This window comes from Staurois parvus, unplaced genomic scaffold, assembly GCF_062004578.1.
Source record: "Staurois parvus isolate SC_StPar_1 unplaced genomic scaffold, SC_StPar_1.0 ptg000085l, whole genome shotgun sequence".
Lineage (NCBI taxonomy): Eukaryota > Metazoa > Chordata > Amphibia > Anura > Ranidae > Staurois > Staurois parvus.
In genome coordinates, this window is record NW_028317881.1 from 2,055,225 (window position 1) to 2,077,340 (window position 22,116).

The window sequence follows — 22,116 nt, forward strand, 5'->3', positions numbered from 1 at the left end:
TGGGCAAAGAATTAGGTTCAGGAGTTTTGTTGTAAAAGTCTGCAAGGCACCCAGAGGATGTGAATGTTTAGGATGTAAATAAGGATCTAATAAAATAGCACAACAGAGTGATTTTTGGACATATGTGATGCCCAGCAAGAGCACAAGTGAAGGCATCCCATGCATCCCTGTGCCTTTAAGGAGGAGTGGGCAACCTCCATGCACACCTGTCCCTAATCCTTCCATTCTTATAGGTGCTCCTACTATGGAGACTCTGGAAATTTAGAGTTAGGACCACAGTATGTACAGAGGTCCCTTGGCACAGGTCCTGTGGCTTACACATATATATGCAAATATGTGCAAACAAAGCCCTCTGTTTTTAATGCAAACTGTTAGACAGGGCCAATTTGGTTGTTTGGCAGGATGGTCAGTAAGTGTGCAAGAAATTCTTTTGTAAACAGCACGCACATACAGGAAAAATAAAAACGCTCAATTTCTTTTACAAAGAGCTTTATTGAATAGTAAGCAAAGATAAACAGACATTCGGAGCAAAAATTCAATGACCAACATTTAAAAATTGTATTAAATGAAGGGAAGCTGGTTCAAGGCATGCAACGATAAAGGCAAAAGCTGAAAAGTTTACATAGGTGCCCTGAGGGAAAGGATGGGGGAAGGGGTTGGAAGGGAACGGGTAACAAACCTTTGCTGGTCAATAATAATGTAAACTCTAAAGGGAAGTTTTGCTACATCAACATTATAGAAAACGGGAGAGGCACGAGAAGAGACCTCACCAAAAAAATAGTACATGTTCATGACCTAAAGTTTATAAAGAAATCTAGATTGCATAAACAGTATTGCGGATGTAGCGCATAAAACAGCAGGCACAATCCGTAAAATATGTTTAAGGACAGATTAAACAGGAGAGTAGAAAAAGACAAATAGTAGAGAGACACGGACAACACACACACCAAAAAAAAAAAAAAAAAAAAAAGGGGAGGGAGGGGCTCCGAGGGGATCACAGCAAAATCCATCCTCATATCGACAGAGGGGACTGGTCGAATCTCGAGGGTTGAGCTATATCCAGCCAGGGACGCCATATCTGCAGAAATTTTGTATGGGTATCCAACAATATGGCCGTCAGTTTTTCATTAACCATTATGAAGTTCATCCGGTTTTTGACAGCCTCAAAACTAAGGACAGGAGTCTTCCAAGGCCTTGCAATTGTCAATTTAGTTGCCATAAATAAGTGTGATGCCAGCTGCCGTTCAGAGTGGAGAAGGCCCTCCAGTGGTTTAAATAGAAGCGCTTCATACGGGTTACGCTTAATGTCTGTGTGAAGAATAGTGCGGAGGAGGGCATACACCCTAATCCATAACCTGCTTACTTTAGGGCAAGTCCACCAGATGTGAGCCATGGTGCCCAATTGTTGGCATCCCCGAAAACAGACCGGGGAATAGGTAGGGATAAAACTAGCTAGACGAACAGGCGTATAATACCATCGGTATAGAAATTCCTAGAACATTTAGATAATGTTTGGGTCATGTTCTGCCAGTCCTGTTGATCCAAGGTCCCCCCTAATTCAGACTGCCAACGCTGATGATAGGAACGAACCGGAGGGGTTCTATAAGATATAATGGAAGAATAAATCAAGGAGATCAGACCCGGAGCATGAGGTCTATGTCTGCACTGGCTTTCAAAAGGGGATAGGCGATAAGGTCCGGGATGCGTACGTATTAGAGTATTAATAAAGGGACGAAGTTGAAGATAACCAAAATGTTCTCGGAGAGGGATGTTATAAGAAGAACGCAGAGTGTCAAAGGTAATTATTCTAGTGGGGGATAGGAGTGAGTGAAAGACGAAGCGAAAGCGTCAGTCTAAGGGTAGATGGACGTTGGGAAATAGGGAGCCATGGCAAGGAGGAGAGCGGTATTGGGTGAGAGTCCATCATATCTACAACAGCCCACAGGGGGAAATGGTGAGATGCATGAACATGAGCTAAGGGGGCAATGTTAGCCGCCAAATAGTAAGACTGGAGATTTGGAACAGATAACCCGCCCGCACTCCGCCGCGCGAATAAGATATGTTTGCTAATTCTGGGTCAAGAGGAGCTCCAAATAAAGGACAAAAGTTTTCGCTGATGTATACGCAATATATGCGAAGGTACTGAAACTGGCAAAACACAAAATAGGTAAAGTAGTTTAGGGAGATAGGTCATACGGATTGCATTAATTCTGCCGAACCATGAAAGCGGGAAATGAGACCAAGAGGACAATAGCTCGGTCAACTCATGAAAGACAGTGGGAAAGTTAGCCTGATACAGTCCATCATATGTCGTGGTAAGCTTAATTCCTAAATATGGTAAGGCCGAAAGCCATTGGAAAGGGAACGTTTGCTTCAAAGTAGTCAAAAGTGATGGTGGGAGGGTAACTGACATAGCTCTGGATTTAGCTGGGTTGACATGTAAACCTGAGAGGGTGGCAAAGGAATCGAGAACAGCGAGCAAATTGGGCAAAGTAACCCCCGGGTTTTAGATTGACAATAATATGTCATCCGCAAACAACGACAATTTATGTTGGCAGCCTGCCACATCAATTCCCTTAAAATCAGGATGTATACGGATGGCTTCTGCCAACGGTTCCAAGGCTAAGATAAAATGTAAAGGGGAAAGCGGGCAACCTTGTCCAGTACCTCTGGCAACCGAGAACGTAGAAGACTCAAATCCGTAGTATCTAAGCTTCGCTTGAGGGGATGTATATAGCGAAGGGATCCATCGTAAGAAGGAAGGGCCAAAGCCAAAACGGTGAAGGACCGACAGGAGATACGGCCAGGATAAAAAGTGTCGAAGGCCTTATTTATGTCTAAGGATAAGAGCATCATGTCGAGTTTACGAGTATGGGCCAAATGCTGCAATTGTAAAATACGTCTGATAGCATCTCCGGCCTGCCTGTGGGGAACAAATCCCACCTGGTCCTTTTTAATCAGACGAGAAAGGAAGGAATTCAATCGAGTAGCCAAAATCGTAGTAAGAATCTTCATAACGATATTAATAAAGAGAGATAGGCCTATAATTTGCCCAGCAAGAGTGATCTCGATCCGGTTTAGGGATCATAACCACATTAGCAGTTAAGGAGTCCGGGGAAAAATTCGAACCTCCCTTCACCGCATTAAACATAGCGGCAAGGTGGGGAGCGAGCACATCAGCTAATTTCTTATAATATAGTGCCGTATATCCATCAGGACCTGGGCATTTGCCCGTTTTCAGGTCTGCTATGCATTGCAAAACCTCAGATACTTGAATATTACGGTCCATCAAATCCTTATGGGCCGACGTTAAAGTAGGTAAGGGCAGACGAGATAAAAAGTCAGAAATAGACTGAGGGTCAGCCCGGGTGGGATCAGAGTAAAGTTTAGCTAGTCGGTGTCGGAACTCCTCTAAAACCGCTACAGGATTGCTCGTAAGGGTATTGCGACGAGTACGTAAAGATATCGGTTTGGGGTGTTGCGCAAAAGAACGCAATCTATGGGCCAACATAGAGTCTGGTTTGTTTGCTTTGCTATACCACTTCTGGCGAGTGCAACATAAGGAGCGCTCAGCCTCATCTGTTAAGCACAGATCCAATTCTAAACGAGCCTGATCCAACAGTCTACGATTCGACGGGGAAGGTGACTGTTTAAACTGGGCCGACACGGAAGCTAACTTCGATTCCAACTGACGCTGTTTAAGCTGTCTTTCCTTCTTTCGCCTTGAAGCTATGTGGATAATATGTCCCCTAAGAACTGCCTTGTATGCTTCCCACAATGTTACTGAAGAAGAGACAGAACCCGAGTTTAATTGGAAATATTTCTGAGACTTACGATGTAGCTCCGTCTGAATCTCCTTCAGCGAAAGCAAGGAGTCATTCATTATCCACGAAGAGAAGGTCAGCCTACATAGGAGAGATCGACAGACTACCAAAATAGGCTCATGATCTGACCATGGGACCGTTAGGATAGAAATAGAACGAACCAAAGGGAGGTGTTTACGTGAAACGAAGGCATGATGAATTCTGGAATGAGAATGATGAGGGTGTGAATAATAAGTGTAGTCTTTCCCCCGAGGATGAAATTCACGCCATAAATCTACCAGATCATGGGTAGTTAACATACGTACAAAGGACTTCGCTGATGCGGAAGGGTCAGAGCGCTCCGCTGGATATTTATCTAGTGCAGGATTTAGCACTAAGTTTGAATCCCCTGCCATCATAAGCGTACCCCTTTGATGTGTGGCCAGAAGAGAACATAGGTGTGACAGAAAAGGTCCAGGGTTAACGTTAGGAGCGTAGTAGGACATTATGGTAACATCTATTCCATGGATCGTGCCCTGGAGCAGAAGGTATCTGCCATTGGGATCAGCAATACGCCTCACACAGACAAATGGAGTTTTACTATGGAAGGCAACCAATACGCCTATCTGTTTAGTGGGGCCAGTAGCTTGAAATATCTGAGGGTAACGTGCATCAAAATATTTTGGGGCAGAAGTAGTGGAGAAGTGATTTTTTTGCAAACAAGCAATGTCAACTTGGCGAGCCCGTAGAAACTTAAATATCTTTACCTGTTTCTGTGGAGAGTTCATCCCCTGGACATTCAGTGATAACCAGTTCAACGACATGGTGATCTAAAAGAAAGGAAGATTAAATCCACCACGATCCCCGGGAGCCCTGGAAAATTTTTTTTACAAAAACACAAGACATACATGACAAAGGACAAGGAGAAAGAGACAAAAAAGAAAGAGGACAAGAAGACCTCTAATATACAAGCAAGATATCTGTGAAGCATGGAGGTTGATTCAAACAATATAGTAATCAACTGTGGGTAAAACACCCACATAAAGGCTAGGTAGCGGGCGGGACAGAAGACCAGACCGCTAGCCAGCTCGATGGGGGACATGACCATCCACTGGAACAACTCAAGCATTAATATAAAATATAAAATTATACAAACAACTAAGGCTAATACACCTGTAAATAGGCAATCCAAAACTCGCAGGACAATAGAAATCTCAACCAATCAGTGCAGAGAAAAGTAACATCCACGCTGGATTGGAAGAGATAAAACACACAGAGATATGAAATCCCTGGACAGATCTAGATTCAAGTCTAGAAAGTGGCAGCAAAAATCCACATGGGACTAAGCTACATACTGGCGGCCAGCCTCTAAACATCAAGTCGCAGAGATTTCCTGAAAGCGCTGGGCCTGTAGGGATCGAAGGGCCTGTGAACCACTTTGACTAGGAGGAGATTTACGCAAAGACTGGGAATTTCGAAGACGCGTAGGTATTGGAGTCTCCTCACTCTGGGATTGTGGCAACTCCAGGTTAAGCTCCCGAAAGTGACGCCGAAGATCCGCTGGCGAAGAGGCCTGGAATTGACGATCTTGAAAGGAGAATGAAAGCTTGAAAGGGAAGCCCCATCTGTACTTGATATCAGCCGACTGAAGAATCTGAAGATAAGGTCTCAGGGTACGGCGTTTGGCAATCGTGACTGGGGACAAATCCGCGAACAGATGAACAGAGTTGACCTTGGAACTCCAAAACTGAATGGTTCCGAGCCGCCTGCAGTAGACGTTCTTTAGTGCGATAGAAGTGGAATTTAATAATAATGTCTCTGGGAGGACCCTCCGTGGGCTTAGGTGCTAGAGCTCTATGGATACGGTCAAACTCCAGACGTTCCATGGGAATCTCAGGGGCCAGCTCCTGGAAAAGAGCAGTAGCAGTGCCCTGCAAATCGGTGATTGCTCAGGGATTCCGCGGATGCGGAGATTATCCCTGCGAGCTCTATTCTCAGCATCCTCCAACTTATCTTTCAAAGTGTCCAGCTCAGCATGTAAATCCTCCACTTCTTGTTCGTGACCCTCCAAGACTGTAGTCGCCAGATCCATACGTTGTTCCAATTGGTGGGCGCGAAGGCCCAACTCCTTTAGGCCTCTCGCCAGATCAGAAGATAATTTACGTGAGGCAGCTGTAATCTCCTCTCGCACTATAGCACGAAATTTGTGTAGCAAGGCTTTGGGATTGTGTTCAAGAGAATCAGCCATCCCCAATGGGAATTGCCGCTGACTATCGCCGTCAGACTCAGGGTCACCTGGAAGCTGGGTGTTATCATCAGGCTCAGGGGGGCTAGGTATCAGCTTAGCGATGTGGCCCTGCGAAGGGGATTGCTGTCAGGCCGGTGTTTAAGTTTAGTGCGGGGAGTGCTGTGCATTGCCGAGAGTGGTCCACAGGTTTCCAAGGCACCCTCAGACTATTGAAGTGATATGTTAGGGTGTAAAAGCCCAATGGCTGAGAAAAATGTCTCGGTGGCACGGCACAGGGAGGTCACTCTGGCATTTCCCCCTTGGCTAGTGTACGTGTCCCCCACCGGGGAGGTGTTCACAGAAGGTTCAACATAATGCTACAGTCAGTGAAATGTAGATGGTTATGGTACATAGGCCGGGTATGCAGACTGTGTAGAGGCTGCCAAAAAATACCCCAGACACCCTTGATTTATCCACTGGGGAAGGGGGTTATTAGGAAGGATTCCTTCCCCCATCCAGCACTATTCCTGCAACAGATCAGATCCCCAGTATCTTGCTGGGATCCTGCAGGGATATGGTGTAGTCCACAGGGCCACCAGGAGGATCAGGGGAACCCACCCAGCCTGTCCCAATAGCTGACCTGTGTCCAGAGGCTGGTGGGCAGGGCGGTAGTGCAGCGATCCGACTGCGGCGGCGATCTGCTCCAGCCGCGGATTCAGGAAACACCGCGGCTTCACACGCCGCGGTAGGCCTCAATCTGCCCCGCGCCCCAGATGCTCAGAGAAGGGGCAGAGTGGCTCAACACCCCTCCTCGGATGTCAGGTAAGGTCCAGGCAGCCGGGTATCTGTTATGAGCGGCCTCCGTTCCCCGGATGGCAGTGGATGGAGGATCAGGGTGCTGGAGCTCAGGGAGAAACGTCTGCTCCCGGCGCCATCTTGGACACGCCCCCAAAAATGCTCAATTTCAAGAGAGCTAATCTTCCAAGACTGAGAGCTGCCCTCCAAGACTTAGACTGGGAGGGAATATTGGCATTGATGAACACAACACAGAAATGAGAGCTCTTCAAAAAGACTGTATGTGAACACACTGCAAAATATTACAAGTTTAAAAGGTTAAAAATCAAACCTATGTGACTTACGGCCAAAGTTAAAAAAGCTATAAATAATAAGAAAAGAGCTTTTATTAAATATAAAAATGAAGGAACGCTATCACCGTTTAAACATTACAAAGAATATAACAGAATATGCAAAAAGGAAATAAAGGCCGCAAAAATTTAAAATGAACAACAGATTGCAAAAGATAGCAGGAACAACCCCCCAAAATTCTTCAAATATATTAATAGTAAAAAGGTCCAGTACAAGCATGTAGGCCCTTTACAAAATAATCTAGACTGGGGACAAAGAGAAGGCAAATTTAATAAACACCTTCTACAGCTATGTGTATACTAAGGAGCATGGGGGATCTCTTGTCCATAATGGCATGGCTCCAGCTGATCCACATTGGCTCACAATTGATATGATCCAAAAATATTTAGACAGTATAAAGCTGAAAAAAAGCACCTGGACCGGATGGCATTCACCCACGGGTCCTTAAAGTATTGAGCTCTGTCATTTCAAAGCCATTGTTTCTAATTTTGAGGGACTCTTTAATGACTGGCATAGTACCACTGGATTGGTGTAAGGCCAATGTGGTGCCAATATTTAAAAAGGGGTCAAAATCTTTAACAAGTAATTATAGACCTGTTAGTTTACCTTCTGTAGTTGGGAAGATACTGGAGAGTTTAATAACAGATAGATGAGTTCTTGCTAGAAAAAAATATTTTAAGCATGGATTCATGAAAGACAGAAGTTGTCAAACAATCAGATTTCTTTTTATGTGGGGGTGAGCAAAACCTTGGACAGAGGGGTGGCGGTGGACGTGGTATACTTGAATTTTGCAAAAGCATTTGATACAGTTCCCCATACATGGCTAATGTGTAAAGTAAAGTCTACGGGCTTGGAAAATTCTGTATGTAAATGGATAGAAAACTGGCTAAAAGATCGTATTCAAAGAGTAGTGGTTAATGATTCATACTCATGGTCTAGGGTTGTCAGTGGTGTACCCCAAGGTTCAGTGTTGGAACCTTACTTTTAATATATTTATAAATGATATAGGGTCTGGGATTAAAAATCCCATTTCAGTCTTTGCAGATGACACCAAGCTGTGCAGTGGAATAACGTCCTTACACGATGTCTTCAACTTACAAGCCGACCTCAATGAGCTGTTTAATTGGGCAACTATGTGCCAAATGAGGTTTAATGTTGATAAATGTAAGGTTATGCGCTTGGGGGCTAAGAATATGCATGCATCATACATACTAGGTGCAATACAACTGGGGGAATCAATGGTGGAGGAGGATCTGAGAGTTCTGGTAGATCACAAGCTTAATAATGGCATGCAATGCCAAGCTGCGGTTTCTAAAGCGAGCAAAATCCTCTCTTGTATTAAAAGAGGTATAGACTCCAGAGAGACAGATATCATATTACCCCTGTACAAATCATTAGTACGACCTCATCTGGAATATGCAGTTCAGTTTTGGGCACCAATTCACAAAAAGAACATTGGAGAACTGGAGAAAGTACAGAGGAACTGAATTTATTCTCTCTTGAGAAAAGGAGATTAAGGGGGATATGATCAACATGTATAAATACATCAGTGCTTCATATAGTGAACTCAGTGTAGAGCTATTCACCCTGAGGTCATCACAGAGGACAAGGGGGCACTCTTTACATCTGGAAGAAAAGAAATTTAATCACCAAACACAGAAAGGTTTTTTCACAGTGAGAGCTGTGAAAATGTGGAATAGACTCTCTCAAGAGTTGGTTCTGGCCAGCTCAGTGGATTGCTTCAAAAAATTCCTGGATTCTTTCTTAGATATACAGAATATAACTGGATACTAACATTTATAGTTAATGTTGATCCAGGGAATATCCGATTGCCTCTCGGGGGATCAGGAAGGAATTTTTTTCCCAGCAGGAGCAAATTAGATCATGCTTTGCTGGGTTTTTGTGCCTTCCTCTGGATCAACTGTGGGTATGGGATTATAACTTTTTTTTTTTTTTTAATTGTTGAACTGGATGGACTTTTGTCTTTTTTCAGTCAGATTAACTATGTTTGTTTGTTTATGCTATGCATTGCCTTCCTAATGCACCTTGGAGACATTTGTATCAGGAGACATACTTGGCCACTGAATCACTTTCACCCTGTTCTTTTTCAGAAATGCAACAGTGGCCTTAGATGTGTGTTTTGGACCATTGTCATGCTGGAAAAGTGCATGACGATCAAGAGCACAGAGTGATGGTAGCATCTTCTCTTTCCATATAGAGCACTACATCTGTGTATTCATGATACTATCAATGAAATGCAGCTCCCCAACACCAGTAGCACTCATGCAGCCCCACAGAAGGACACTGCCACCACCAAGTTCCAAAAACATTTATCTTGGTCACATCAATCCGGAGTATAGAATCCCAGTAGTCTTCTTCTTTTTCAGCATGGGCCCTGGCAAATTCTAGCTGACTTTTTTGTACATGTGCTTTAGGAGAGGCTTCCTTCATGGACAACACCCATGCATGCCATTCCTATGCAGTATGAAATTAGTAGAAATGAATTATAAATGTTTAGCGAGGTGGTATGTTACACCGAGTGTTGCACATAAACAACGTGCAGATAATTCACCTAAATCTTGGAGAGGATGTGAGGAAGAGGGTACTATGGCACATATTTGGTGGGAATGTTGAAAAATACAAAAATACTTGGAGTACTTAATTTACCAAATACAGGGAATTACTGGGAAGAGCATAGCAAAAGATCCTGGGATTTGTTTATTCCATAAAACAGAGAATACAGTAGAGAAATATAAAAATATCGGTGGAATTCCATCTTATAAACGCCGCAAAAGGATTGATTCCTAAATTTTGGCAGAAACAAGAAGTACCAAAAATAAAGGACTGGATAAGTAGGATGGATTACGTTTATAAGATGAAAGAACTCTGACATCTGGAGAAGGATAAAATTGAGAGATTTCGGGAGAGGTGGAAGAAATGGGACAGTTATAGAAAACTATACAAGGATGGAGACGGAGAGGTTGGATAAATTAGAGAGAGCTCGATGGACTAGGAAGAAGGAGTAGAGAGATCTGAGAATAAACAAGAAATAAAGAGGAATAACGAGATCGGGAAGAAAGAATACTGAAAGAGAAAGGGACCAGAGTGAGTGGGAGAGGGAGGGAATAGTTTAAAGGTATAAATGATAAGGCTTGTGTTGTTTTTATTTCTGTGTTCTAAGAAGTTATATGTAGTAGAAATGTGAAAATTTTTTCTTCCCCTATCTTTATCCCCTTTATATTTATTATTATACAGTATTTATATAGTGCCAAAGGATTTGCTCAGCGCTGTATCAATGCTGTTCCTTATTGTTGCTAGGAGAGACTCCAAAAACAGAACAAACAACAGTGGCAAGAGAGGACACCATTGTCTTGTCCCATTTTTCATCCTGAAAAACCCCAACACGGCACCATTAACCTTCACCGCTACTGATGGACAATTATATAACTTTCCTATCCACTCTTTCATCCTAGGCCCAACTCCCAAAGCTTCCAGTGTGTCTAACATAAAATCCCAATCTACCCTATCAAAAGCTTTTTCTGTGTCTACTGATAATATCAGAATGGGGGGAGGGTTCCTTTTTACTTGTTTGTATTAAGAGTAATTATCTCAACCCATTGTCTCTTCCTTCCCTCCCTGGGACAAAACCCACCTGGTCCAAGTGGACCCAATCCAGCATTAGGTTTTTCAGCCTATTTGCCAGTATTTTTGCATATATCTTGGTGTCTATATTTAACAATGAAATGGGCCTATAACTGGCACACTGAGTTCTATCTTTTCCCTCTTTGTGAATTATTGTAATATACGCCTGCAGTGATTCTTCTCTAATTTCCATCCCCTCTCCCAGTGCATTAGCATATATACTCATCTTAGGGATTATTTGTTCTTTAAATTTTTTTTAATATCTCACCGTATACCCATCTGGCCCGGGGCTCCTCCCCACCACTGTGCTTTTCAAAGCCACCTGAATTTCCTCCTCCGTTATTGGTTTTTCCAGGGAGATTAATCCTTCATTTTCAACTCTCGGTAACCCCGCTTCTTTCAGGAATGTCTGTCTCTTTCTAGTTCTTACCTCTTCTCCTTCTTTTGATTGCTTTGGTTTAACATTGTATAATTTACTATTATATTTTTTAAATACCTTAGCGATATCAGTGGTTGAGTAAACCAGTTCCCCATTTTCACTTTTGATCTTTTTGATATAATTTCTTGATTTCTTTTTCCTCAGTGCTCTCATTTAAGTATTTTCCAGGTTTATCCCCCCACTGATATCTCTCTCTTGCCATCATATTAAATGTTCTCCTTGTTTCTTCCTCCATTATATTGCATATTTCCTCTCTGTTAGTTATTATATTCTGCTGCAACTCTTTTGTTACCCTCTTTTTATGTATCTGCTCTAATTCATATAGTTTCCTTAGGAGCATACTAATTTCCTTTTTCCGACCTTTTTTTTTTTCTTTACTCCAATCGCAATCAAAATTCCCCTGATATATGCCTTATGTGCTTCCCATACCGTGGCCATCGAGACTCCTTCAGTCTCATTTCTTTCAAAATATTGTTCGATCTCTTTTCTTTTTCTTAATTCCGTCTCCTGATCCTGAAGGAGTGTCTCATTTATTTCCAAATATTTCCCTTGTCCTGCTTTCTTCCCCATAGTAATTTCATTGTGACTGGAGCATGATCAGATATAGTTATGACTTCTATATTTGTTTTAGTAACCGCCTCCATAAGCCTATGCGCTATCATTGTATAATCCAGTCTAGATACGTCGCATGTGCTGGAGAGTAGAACGTATAATCTCTATCTCTGGGGTGCTTCACCCTCCAAATATCTACTAAATGGCTTTGGTATAACATTTTCCTTAGATTTCAAACAACTTTCTTCCTCTCTCTGCCTATGCGACATTGTATCTATCTGCGGTTCCATACGAAAAATTTAAATCTCCTGCCACAATTAATTTGCCCACTTTGAAATCCATCACCTTTCTTAATATTTTTTTCAGATAGGTGCCTGGATTTCCATTCAGGCAATAGATATTTACCAATGTACACTCTATTCCTTGTAATTTCCCTTTCAGAAACAAGAATTGCCCCTCAGGTTCTACCATTCGATTTTCCAGTTCAAATCTTACGTAGCTTGCTATTCCTATAGCCACCCCCTTTACACGTTTAGTAGGTGAATCTGCATAATAACAAGTTGGGTAATATTTAGAGTACATGTAAAATATATAGACACAGCGCCAATAAATTATATATAAAGCTGCAAACCTAACCAAAGAAAAGGTAAGTGATAAAAAATATATAAAAGAATGCGCTAAATACCAAATCACATGAAAATAAATACATAAATAAAATAAAAAATATATTTATAAATGTCCGTAATTCGTATATACAGTTGTGTTCAAAATAATAGCAGTCAGACATCACTAACCTGATCAATCACTGTTTTTAGTAGAAAAAGATGATATTTCTACATGGCAAATAATTTACTAGCAGGTGTAGTAGAGTAATAGAAATCCAACAGACATGCATGCTGCTGATTCTGTATAACTGAATCACTAATTGAAAGGGGCATGTTCAAAATAATAGCAGTGTGGAGTTCTATTAGTGAGGTCATTCATTCTTTGAAAAACAGGTGGCAATTATTGCCCTTATTTAAGGAAGGAAGGCAGCAAATGTTGTACATGCTGGTTACAGTGCATTTCTCTCTGAAATTCTGAGGAAAATGGCTCGTTGCAGACATTGTTCAGAAGAACAGCGTGCCTTGATTAAAAAGTTGATTGGAGAGGAGAAAACATATAAAGAAGTGCAGAAAATGATAGGCTGCTCAGCTAAAATGATCGCAAATGCTTTAAAATGGCAACCAAAACCTGAAAGATGTGGAAGAAAGCGTAAAACTACCATTCGAATGGATAGAAGAATAGCCAAAATGGCAATCATGCTGGGCTGGAATACCTGTTCACAGGTGCCAGAAGTTGGTTGACTCCATGCAACACAGATGTACAGCAGTTCTCAGAAACAGTGCTTATACAACTAAATATTAATTGATTCAAAGGAAAGCAAAATCTTCAAACATTTTTCAGTTTATATAGTGAATGTTTGAGTTTGTAAAGAAGAATACAAACACTGCTATTTTTTTGAACAGTCTAATATTCACTTTTCTTCAATTTTTTAGAGGAACAAAACAAATTTGATATATTTTTCTTCATGTTTTGATTTGGAATAGAATGTGTAGGGTTCCCAATGCATTTGTGTGTATGGAAATAAAAGCTATTTGAAGGAGTTTGAGCTTTATTCACTTTTTTCAACACACTGCTATTATTTTGAACACAACTGTAAGTCCAAACACCAATATGTGATTAAAAAATCTATTAAACAAGAAAAAACACTGTGTAGCAAAATCCACCACCAAATGAAATGGGTAAACTCACCAGAGCTATTTGCTGATCAAATTATAAATCAGCAAAAATAGCAATTGCTTTGGGAGCGATGATCTGTTGGAGTATCCAGGAGCAATAGACTGCAATCAGCCAAATCAGCACACCCGGAACAGCCTTAACTGCAAGCGGTCATCATGCCTTCATAACATTGGAAATGCTCGGGGAATCAAAGAAGAGTATCATGGTGCAGTATATTAAAACAAAGATAATTTTTATTGTAGCCTTAAATATGCACTCACAAGAAAGGTGTCCAACCGACACCAGCAATATCAGTCTCAAAAATCTAAAGCAGGGACGAGCCTCACTCATCGCGATCACAGCCGACAGTCTCGAGGAGCGTCCTGACGTCCCATCCACTAAGCCCCGCCCTATGCGTTTCATCATCCGACATCTTCAAGGGGCGGATAATGAAACGCGTAGGGCGGGGATTAGTGGATGGGACGTCAGAACGCTCCCTGAGACTGTCGGCTGTGATCATGGTGAGCGAGGCTTGTCCCTGCTTTAGCTTTTTGAGACTGATATTGCTGGTGTCGGTTGGACACCTTTCTTGTGAGTGCATATTTAAGGCTAAAATAAAAATTCTTTGTTTTAATATACTGCACCATGATACTCTTCTTTGATTCCCGAGCATTTCCAAAGTTATGAAGGCATGATGACCACTTGCAGTTAAGGCTGTTCCATGTGTGCTGATTTGGCTGATTGCAGTCTATTGCTCCTGGATACTCCAACAGATCATCGCTCCCAGAGCAATTGCTATTTTTGCTGATTTATAATTAAATCAGCAAATAGCTCTGGTGAGTTTACCCATTTCATTCGGTGGTGGATTTTGCTACACAGTGTTTTTTCTTGTTTAATAGATTTTTTAATCACTTATATTGGTGTTTGGACTTATATACGAATTACGGACATTTATAAATATATCTTTTATTTTTTTTATGTACTTATTTTCATGTGATTTGGTATTTAGCGCATTCCTTTAAATATTTAGAGTACAGCCTTATATTTGTTTCCTGTGATAAATGGGTTTCCTGTAAAAATGTCACCGCAATAGATCGCTGTTGTAATTCATTAAGAATCCTATGCCTTTTCCCTGAGCTATATAGCCCTTTAACATTATAGGTTACAAAACTAACCTCCTCCATTTCTCATATACATATTCAATTCCTACTGGGATATCATCTTTCCTCCTGAGGGACTCTAGGAGCTAATTTCTACCCATCCCCCCCTTTCCCCCCTCCCATTCCTCCCGTAACCCAACTCCCTCCACCTATATCCTTTAGGTTCCTAACTTGCCTTTGAATCATTTGTGGTCCTTGACCAACCATAGATTCAGTGTTGGGGCTAAACTCTAACCACGTCCACCTGCCTAAACCACACTTCCACTACCAGGAGCGTTTGTCTAGGTGACAATATAGCCTCCTGTTTCCCACCCCTTCCAATATATTATCTAAGAATATAAAAAAGCGAAAAAGAAGGAAAAGGAGAGGAGAGGAAAAAAAAAAAGGGGGGGGGATCTCTTCACGGTAGGTCCTCTCACAACCCACCTGTATCTCCATCATCCTCTCTCTCCCCTCCCCCCCTCTAGTAACTGACTGCCATTTCTGATTTTCTATTCCCTGGTTCTCCTCTACTCCCATTTCCCATCCCGGAATGTCTATCTTCTGTATTTCCGATCTCTCTAAAAAGTCTTTTAATTCTTCTGGGAAGCTCAGTCTTGCGGAACAACCACCTTTCCATCCTATTAGACATGCTGGAAATCCCCAACTATAACATATATTATGTTTTCTCATTTGTTCGAATAATGGTTTTAAGTCTCCTTCTGGCCAAAGTTTCTGGAGATATATCTGCGAAAATCTGTAAATTTGTATCTTCATATTTTATTACTGGACAGCCTCTTATCTTCTTCTACAAATCAGCTCTGTCTTTATAATAGTGAAATCGTACAATTACATCTCTGTGCTTTCCACTCACAGTTATCTGAGATTCCTATTCTATGATACTCTGAAGCAGAGCTGCCCAGAATTGTATTAAACATTTTCCTTGTTATTTGCTTCAGATCTTCTCCTTGCGGTATCTCGGGTAACCCACGTATCCTCAGATTGCTCCTCCTATCTCTATTTTCTTGGTCTTCTAGTTTATATAGCAGTCACCTTTGCTCCTTTCGTGCTTCCTCGAGCTGTTTGCCTAAAGTGGATATTACCGGAGTATGTTTATTCAGTCCTTCCTCAGTTTCTTCCACCCGTATCAACATTTGCCCCATATCTTTATGTATTACCGACAGCTCTTGTTTTATAGACCGCTCTAATTTTGAAAACATTTCTGCCATCTCGTGTTTAGTAATCATTTGTACTTCCTTTGCTTGTTCCACTTCTTTTTCAACAACTCGCTCTCTTTCTGTGTCTTCTATTTCTTCACTTTGTTTCATAGTGGATAGTCCCATAGACAACCTAGAGCAATCCCTGATACTAGTTTCCAACTCCCCTCTTCCTTTTACCCCCTGTTGTCTTTCAGGGGTTTGGCCCTCTGCATTTTTTTCCTGTGAGGGCATATATTTTTTGATTGGTTTTACCTTTCATGTTTATAGTATATTTTTACTGTCTTTACAAATTTTCAAACGGATAGGGGAGATACTTCTATGTAATATATTATGTTGAGTTATGGTTCATTTTCTCCTAGTCCATTGTCCAACAGTCCCAGAAATAATCTTATATAATCATCTGTCCATTCCTTCTTTTCTCTTCTCCTTTCCCATCATATCCGTGTTTTTTTTCTCTTTTTCTTTTCCTTCTGTACCCCCATGGTGACCCCCCCAGAATGACCCTAAAATATATTTATTTCACTTTAGTTTCTGACTCACCAACCACAGCCATGCATCATATGTCTCCTCCGTATCATTCTCTCCAGCCTCTAATATTTCTCCTTCTCTGGAATTCTCCTTGGAATGCAGTAGTTGCTGTTTTACACTGTGGTGGTCACTATACTCATTCCTCAGGGGGTCACCCTCTGTGGGTCTCCGGTTTCAAAGTCTCTCTAGGGACAAGTGAGAACACCTCTCTGTCAGCTGCTGGCATTCTCACTCTCACTGTCAGCAGCAGCCGCCGAACGACCTCCCAGCATCCCCCGCTCCGTATCTCACGAGATCAGCGAGGTCTCCTTCCCCACAGACCGACCTCCAGCTCTATGTCCTCTCTCCTCCACTTCTCCAGCCCCCTGGTCCTCCGGCAGTTCGGGCACTCTGTGACAGTACTACGGGTAGGATTTTCCCTTAGCTCATATCCCCCCAGGCATGGCAGTCTCTAGCGGGTCACAGGGGCTCGGATGTTCCGGTGCTCTCACCACGAGCACTCTCTCTGTGCCATGTTTCGGAACAGGTAAGGTTCTGCTGCAGAGAAGAGCCAGAGTGGCCATCCCGGTATTCTGACACAGCGGGGGCAGGCATACCGGGCCGGCCGCTCCATATTCGCTACATAAGACACACAGACATTTTCCCCCATTTTTTGGGGGAAAAAAAGTGCATCTTATGAAGCGAAAAATATGGTAATATAGGGTCTGGGATTAGAAGTACCATTTCAGTCTTTGCAGATGGCACTGAGCTAGGCAGTGGAATTACATAATTACAGGATAGCTCCAATTTAAAAGCTGACCTCAGTACACTGATTGATAGGGAAAATATGTGGCAAATGAGATTTAATGTTGATAAATGTAAAATTACGCACTTTGGGGCTAAAATATTAATGCATCATACATACAAGGGGGAGTAATGTTATGGTCAATGGTGGAGAAGGATCTGGGTGTTCTAGTAGATCATAAGCTTAATAGTGGCATGCAATGCCAAGCTACAGTTTCAAAAGCGAGCAAAATCCTCTCTTGTATTAAGAGGTATGAACTGCAGAGAGAGATACATCATTTTTGCTCCTGTACAAATTATTAGTAAGACCTAATTTGGAATACACTGTTCGGTTTTTTATATCAGCTCACAAAGAGGATATTGGAGAACTGGAGAAAGTGCAGCCAAACTGAAAAGAGGCATGGAGGAGCTCAGCTTTGAGGAAAGATTAGAGGAATTTGGTGCAGAGTTATTCACCTTAAGGTCATCACAGAGGACAAGGAGCACTCTTTATGTCTGGAGGAAAAAAGATTTAATCTTCAAATACAGAAAGGCTTCTTCACAGTAAGAGCTATGAAAATATGGAATAGATTCCCTCAACAGCTGGTTCTGGCCAGATCCGTATATTGTTTTAAAAAAGGACTGGGTACTTTCCTAGATACACATAACGGTATATTAATATAGGTAAAGTTGACCCATGGAATATCTGATTGCCTTCTTGGGAGATCAGGAAGGAATTTTGTTTCCTCCTGCTGCAGCAAATTGGATCATGCTTTATTGGGGTATAGGACTGTGTATATGGAGGTTTTCTATTTGTGTCTTTTTTTTTTTTTTTCTTGAAGTGGATGAAATTGTGTCTCTTTTCAGCCAGATGTAACTATGCATCATTCAGTTTATGTGAATTAAAGCTGCCTTTTTTCCTCTTATTCTATAATATATAAGGCGAGCTGCTTACTTTCTAGGTTACAATTGAATTTACATTTTTAGTTCTATACTTCCTGAAAGGTCTAAAGTAGTGAGTGGTGTTTCCCAGGGCTCTATCCTAGAACCAATTCTGATTAACCTGTTCTAAAGCATTATAGAGGTTGGAATAAGCAGTTCAATCTCAGTGTTTGCTGGCAGTAAAAAGCTAAGCAGAACAATAACTTCACAACAGGATACAGCAACTTTACAAGAATAGTTTGATAAAATAGAGGAGTCGGCAGATAAGGTTTAATATTGAAAAATGTAAAGTAGTGCACTTGGGAGCTTAAAATATGCAAGCAAATTACTAGCTAGATGCAGACGCAGTAATAATATGCAAAACCAAGCTGCAGCAAGCAAGGCTATAGGACTTATCATGCATTAAAAAGGGTATTTACTCAAGAGGTAAAACTATAATTCTCTCACTGTGCAAAACTCTGGCTCAGCCACATCTTGAACATGCAGTCCAGTTTTCATCACCATTCTTCAGAAGGATGACCATGAACTTGAGAGTCCAGAGAAGGGCAATGAAGTGAATAAGGGCACTGGAAGACTTCAGTTATGAGGAATGACTACAAAATAAAAAAAAAAATTCTCCCTCATAAAGAGACACTTAAGAGGGGATATAATCACAATATAAAAACCTTTAAATGGTTACCACACAATGAAGTTGGACAAGAAGCAGTTCAATCTCAAACTGCGTAAAGGGTTCTTTATTGTTAGAGTGGTAAAGATGTGGAACTCCATTAATTCCATTGGTGGTGTCAACAGAGTGTGTAGATAAATTCAAACAAAAATTTTAGATGCATTTCTCAGCAAATACAATGTTCAACTAGGTGGAAACTGGTAGCGATATAAACACACACACAGTTTGAACTCAATGGACCAGAGTCTTTATTCAGCCTTACCAATTATATAATAAAGTTGGGAGAGGAGAGGCAGAAGAACATTTTTGGCTATTGGCATGCGCTCTTTCCAGAAATGGTTAACGCTTATGGAATAGCTTGGATATAGTGGTAGCAAATTCTGCTTTAGCAAGACAGGCCACGTGTTGCATGGTTGTGAGGAAGCCCGATGCAGGGGGCTGGAACAGTGTCAGTATTAAGACATTGCTCCAGAACAAGGTAACAGCTATCAACCTGAGAGGAACTTTTCCTCAGTGGCCTGTAGTGAAATTTGTCCCAGATGCTCCCGCTAACAAGTGACTATAATCCACCATTGCTAAGAGGATCTTTCCCTGTGGTGTACTCACAGAGTTCAGCATGTCCAGTATAAAGGAATCACATTAAACCAGGTGCTAACAGAGTTCCTGTGGCTGTTTCTCTGAGGATATTAGGCAACAGGTGAGACAGCAACAGATCAGCTTGTGTCAGCACACAATGGCAGGTAAATGTGTGCATTCAGGAGTCTTGTAAGCATTAACGACACTAGCTATAGAGGAACTGCCAGTAATGACGTGAACAAAAGATAAAAACCCACACAAAGTTTAGATTACTGCATAACCTGTGCCTTCAAAACCATTTGTGTTTTTAAAACTGTGGTGTGCCTTGTAGGATAAAAGGATACAATGTAGTGTGTAGTACTGATCCAGGTAATGATCTAACAAGATGTATATAGTCAGGAACTAGTATGTACAAGGTACAGGGAAACCCTGTCTTTCATTGTTCAAGTCATTGGTATCATCCAGGCTTCAACCTTCGAAGTGGACTTTGCATTAGACTTATGCATTTGCAATTCGTGCCTTGGTGGGCACTAATGTAGGCTTCAGTACTCATCACAACCATTACAGGCCAGCCCCACACATTGGGGTCCGGGTTAAGTCCTCACGTATAACACTGAGGGCTACTGGTATGAAAGTTGCTAGATTGCCAATAAGCAGTCAGATCTCAATAGTAGTAAGAAAAAATAAAACAATAAAAAAACCTGGCTTTTTTGTTACTCACTGTAGAATTCCTTTCACTAAGTTAAGGGACAGACACAGCTTCCCTCCATTCTTGACCATAGGATATATAGCACCACCTACAGGAGTAGGACACTAGGCAGAAAAAGAACACAATACCACCTATGGACTGTCCCAGCTGACCCCCTCCCTGCTAAAAGCAAGCCAGTTAGGTACAAAGCACTACAAAAAAAAAAGAAATCAAGAGGGGTGGATGGTGGGTGCTATGTCCGTCAATGAGCTTAGAGAAAGGGATTTTACGGTAACAAAAAATTACATTTTCTCTTACATTCATTAACGGACACAGCTCCTCTTCATCCTTGACCAAAGGGTCATTCCAAATCAGTAACTCAATGAGGGGTGGGAATCACAACAGGAGGCAAAAGGCAAAAAACGGGCAACCACCCAAAAAACAAGCCCCCTACAAGGGAAACAAGGAACTTCAACCATCAGCCTGTAAAACCTTGTGGCAAAAAAATAAGCATCTGAAGATTAAAAAAACCCAAAGGCACTAATCATCCTGGTATAGTGAGCCGTTAATGGGAAAGGGAGGAGCTCGACCCCTTAATGACATAAGCTTGAACCTCCGTTTGCCTGATCAATCGAATAATGGTGGCAGAGGAGGCTGCCAGGCTGTTTCGTGGCCCGTCCATAATCACAAAAAAAATCAAACTTCCAGATGGAAGCTGTAGCAGGCAGGTAAACACAAAACAAACAGGCCACGTCCAAGCATTGCAGTACAACCTTCTTAGGGTCCAGACACAGTGAAGGTGGGACAACGCCCTCATTCAGATGAAAATCAGTTACCATTTACAGAAGGAGAGAAGGACACAGACAGAGAATCACCTTATGCCTGTGTAAGGCTAAATAAGGAGACTTACAGGACAAGACGGCTAGCTCCACAGAAAGGACCACAATCACAAAAGGCGATCACAAGGCCAGAAGCCCCGTCACACTTGGATGTGACTGCGGTCACAAAAGGTGACCTTTGGAGAGAAAGTAAGCTAGGGAATTTTTCTAATGTTCTCAAAGGGCTTCTGAAGGACCAGGCTCAGGTCCCATGGTAGCAACAGAGAACACACAGGGGATGCCACATAACAAATCCCTTGGAGAAAGGAATGAATCAAGGAACGCATGCCCAAGGGACGTTGAAAACAAGGCGGCTGGGGCAGAGACCTGATCATTAATGCTACTCAAGGCAAGCTTGTGCTCCACACCACCTTGGAGAAAGGCCAAAATCCAAGCCACTGAAAAGAAACATGGAGGGATGCCCATAGCCCAACACCACGAGGTATAAGCCCTCCAAAATGTGATGACAAATCTTCCGTCTAGCGGAAATTCTGAGTGTGCAGACCACCACTAAAGCCTGGAAGTGAGCAGGGGACCCAGCAGGACTGGCCACCCCAGAAAGTACCCACACCCCTGACTGCATCCAGGGAGAGAAGGGGGATATTTCTACTCAACAATCCAGCTGGTAAGGCTCCCAAGACTGATAAACCTCTCTAACAAAGTTGGGGGGGGGCTGTCAGTCAGCCATGGTAACATTACCATGGACTGTAGGAGCCAGGACATTTACTTGCTTGCCACCCCAGTCTAAGGTGGAGCTGTCGCAGCTGACCCAGTGCGTCGTGTGTTCTAATTGGCCAGATTGGGGTGACCAATGGATCTACATTAACCAGCCTGTCGCTCAGCCCGGCTGCTGATTGAAAGTCTCCACAGGAAAAAATCCCAGGAAAAAAGAAAAAAGCTATGGAACCACAGAAATCAGCAGGTAACTAGGTCTTCACTCCTGAAACACTAGGCAAAAAAACTGGCCTGCTGTAGCAGACAGGGGGTTTATATCAGCTAGGACTACCCAAAAATGGTGCTATGCTCTGTGTAGAGTCTTACTCCTGTAGGTGGCGCTCTAAACCCTATGGTCAAGAATGAAGAGAAACTGTGTACAATAATGAACATAACAGAAAAAGGAATGGAAAAAATGTCTCCAAAAGAAGT

At 42.1% G+C, this 22,116-nt stretch overlaps 1 protein-coding gene across 1 annotated transcript in view; it reads right to left on the minus strand.

The window, feature by feature from the left end:
- Positions 1-18,408: 18,408 nt before the first annotated feature.
- TCF7 (transcription factor 7) overlaps positions 18,409-22,116 on the minus strand; it is a 411,229-nt gene continuing 407,521 nt past the window's right edge. The window contains exon 11 of the mRNA XM_089669958.1: positions 18,409-18,754. Coding sequence (XP_089526084.1) covers positions 18,738-18,754 — 17 coding nt within the window. The 3' untranslated portion in view covers positions 18,409-18,737. The remainder of the gene's footprint in view (positions 18,755-22,116) is intronic.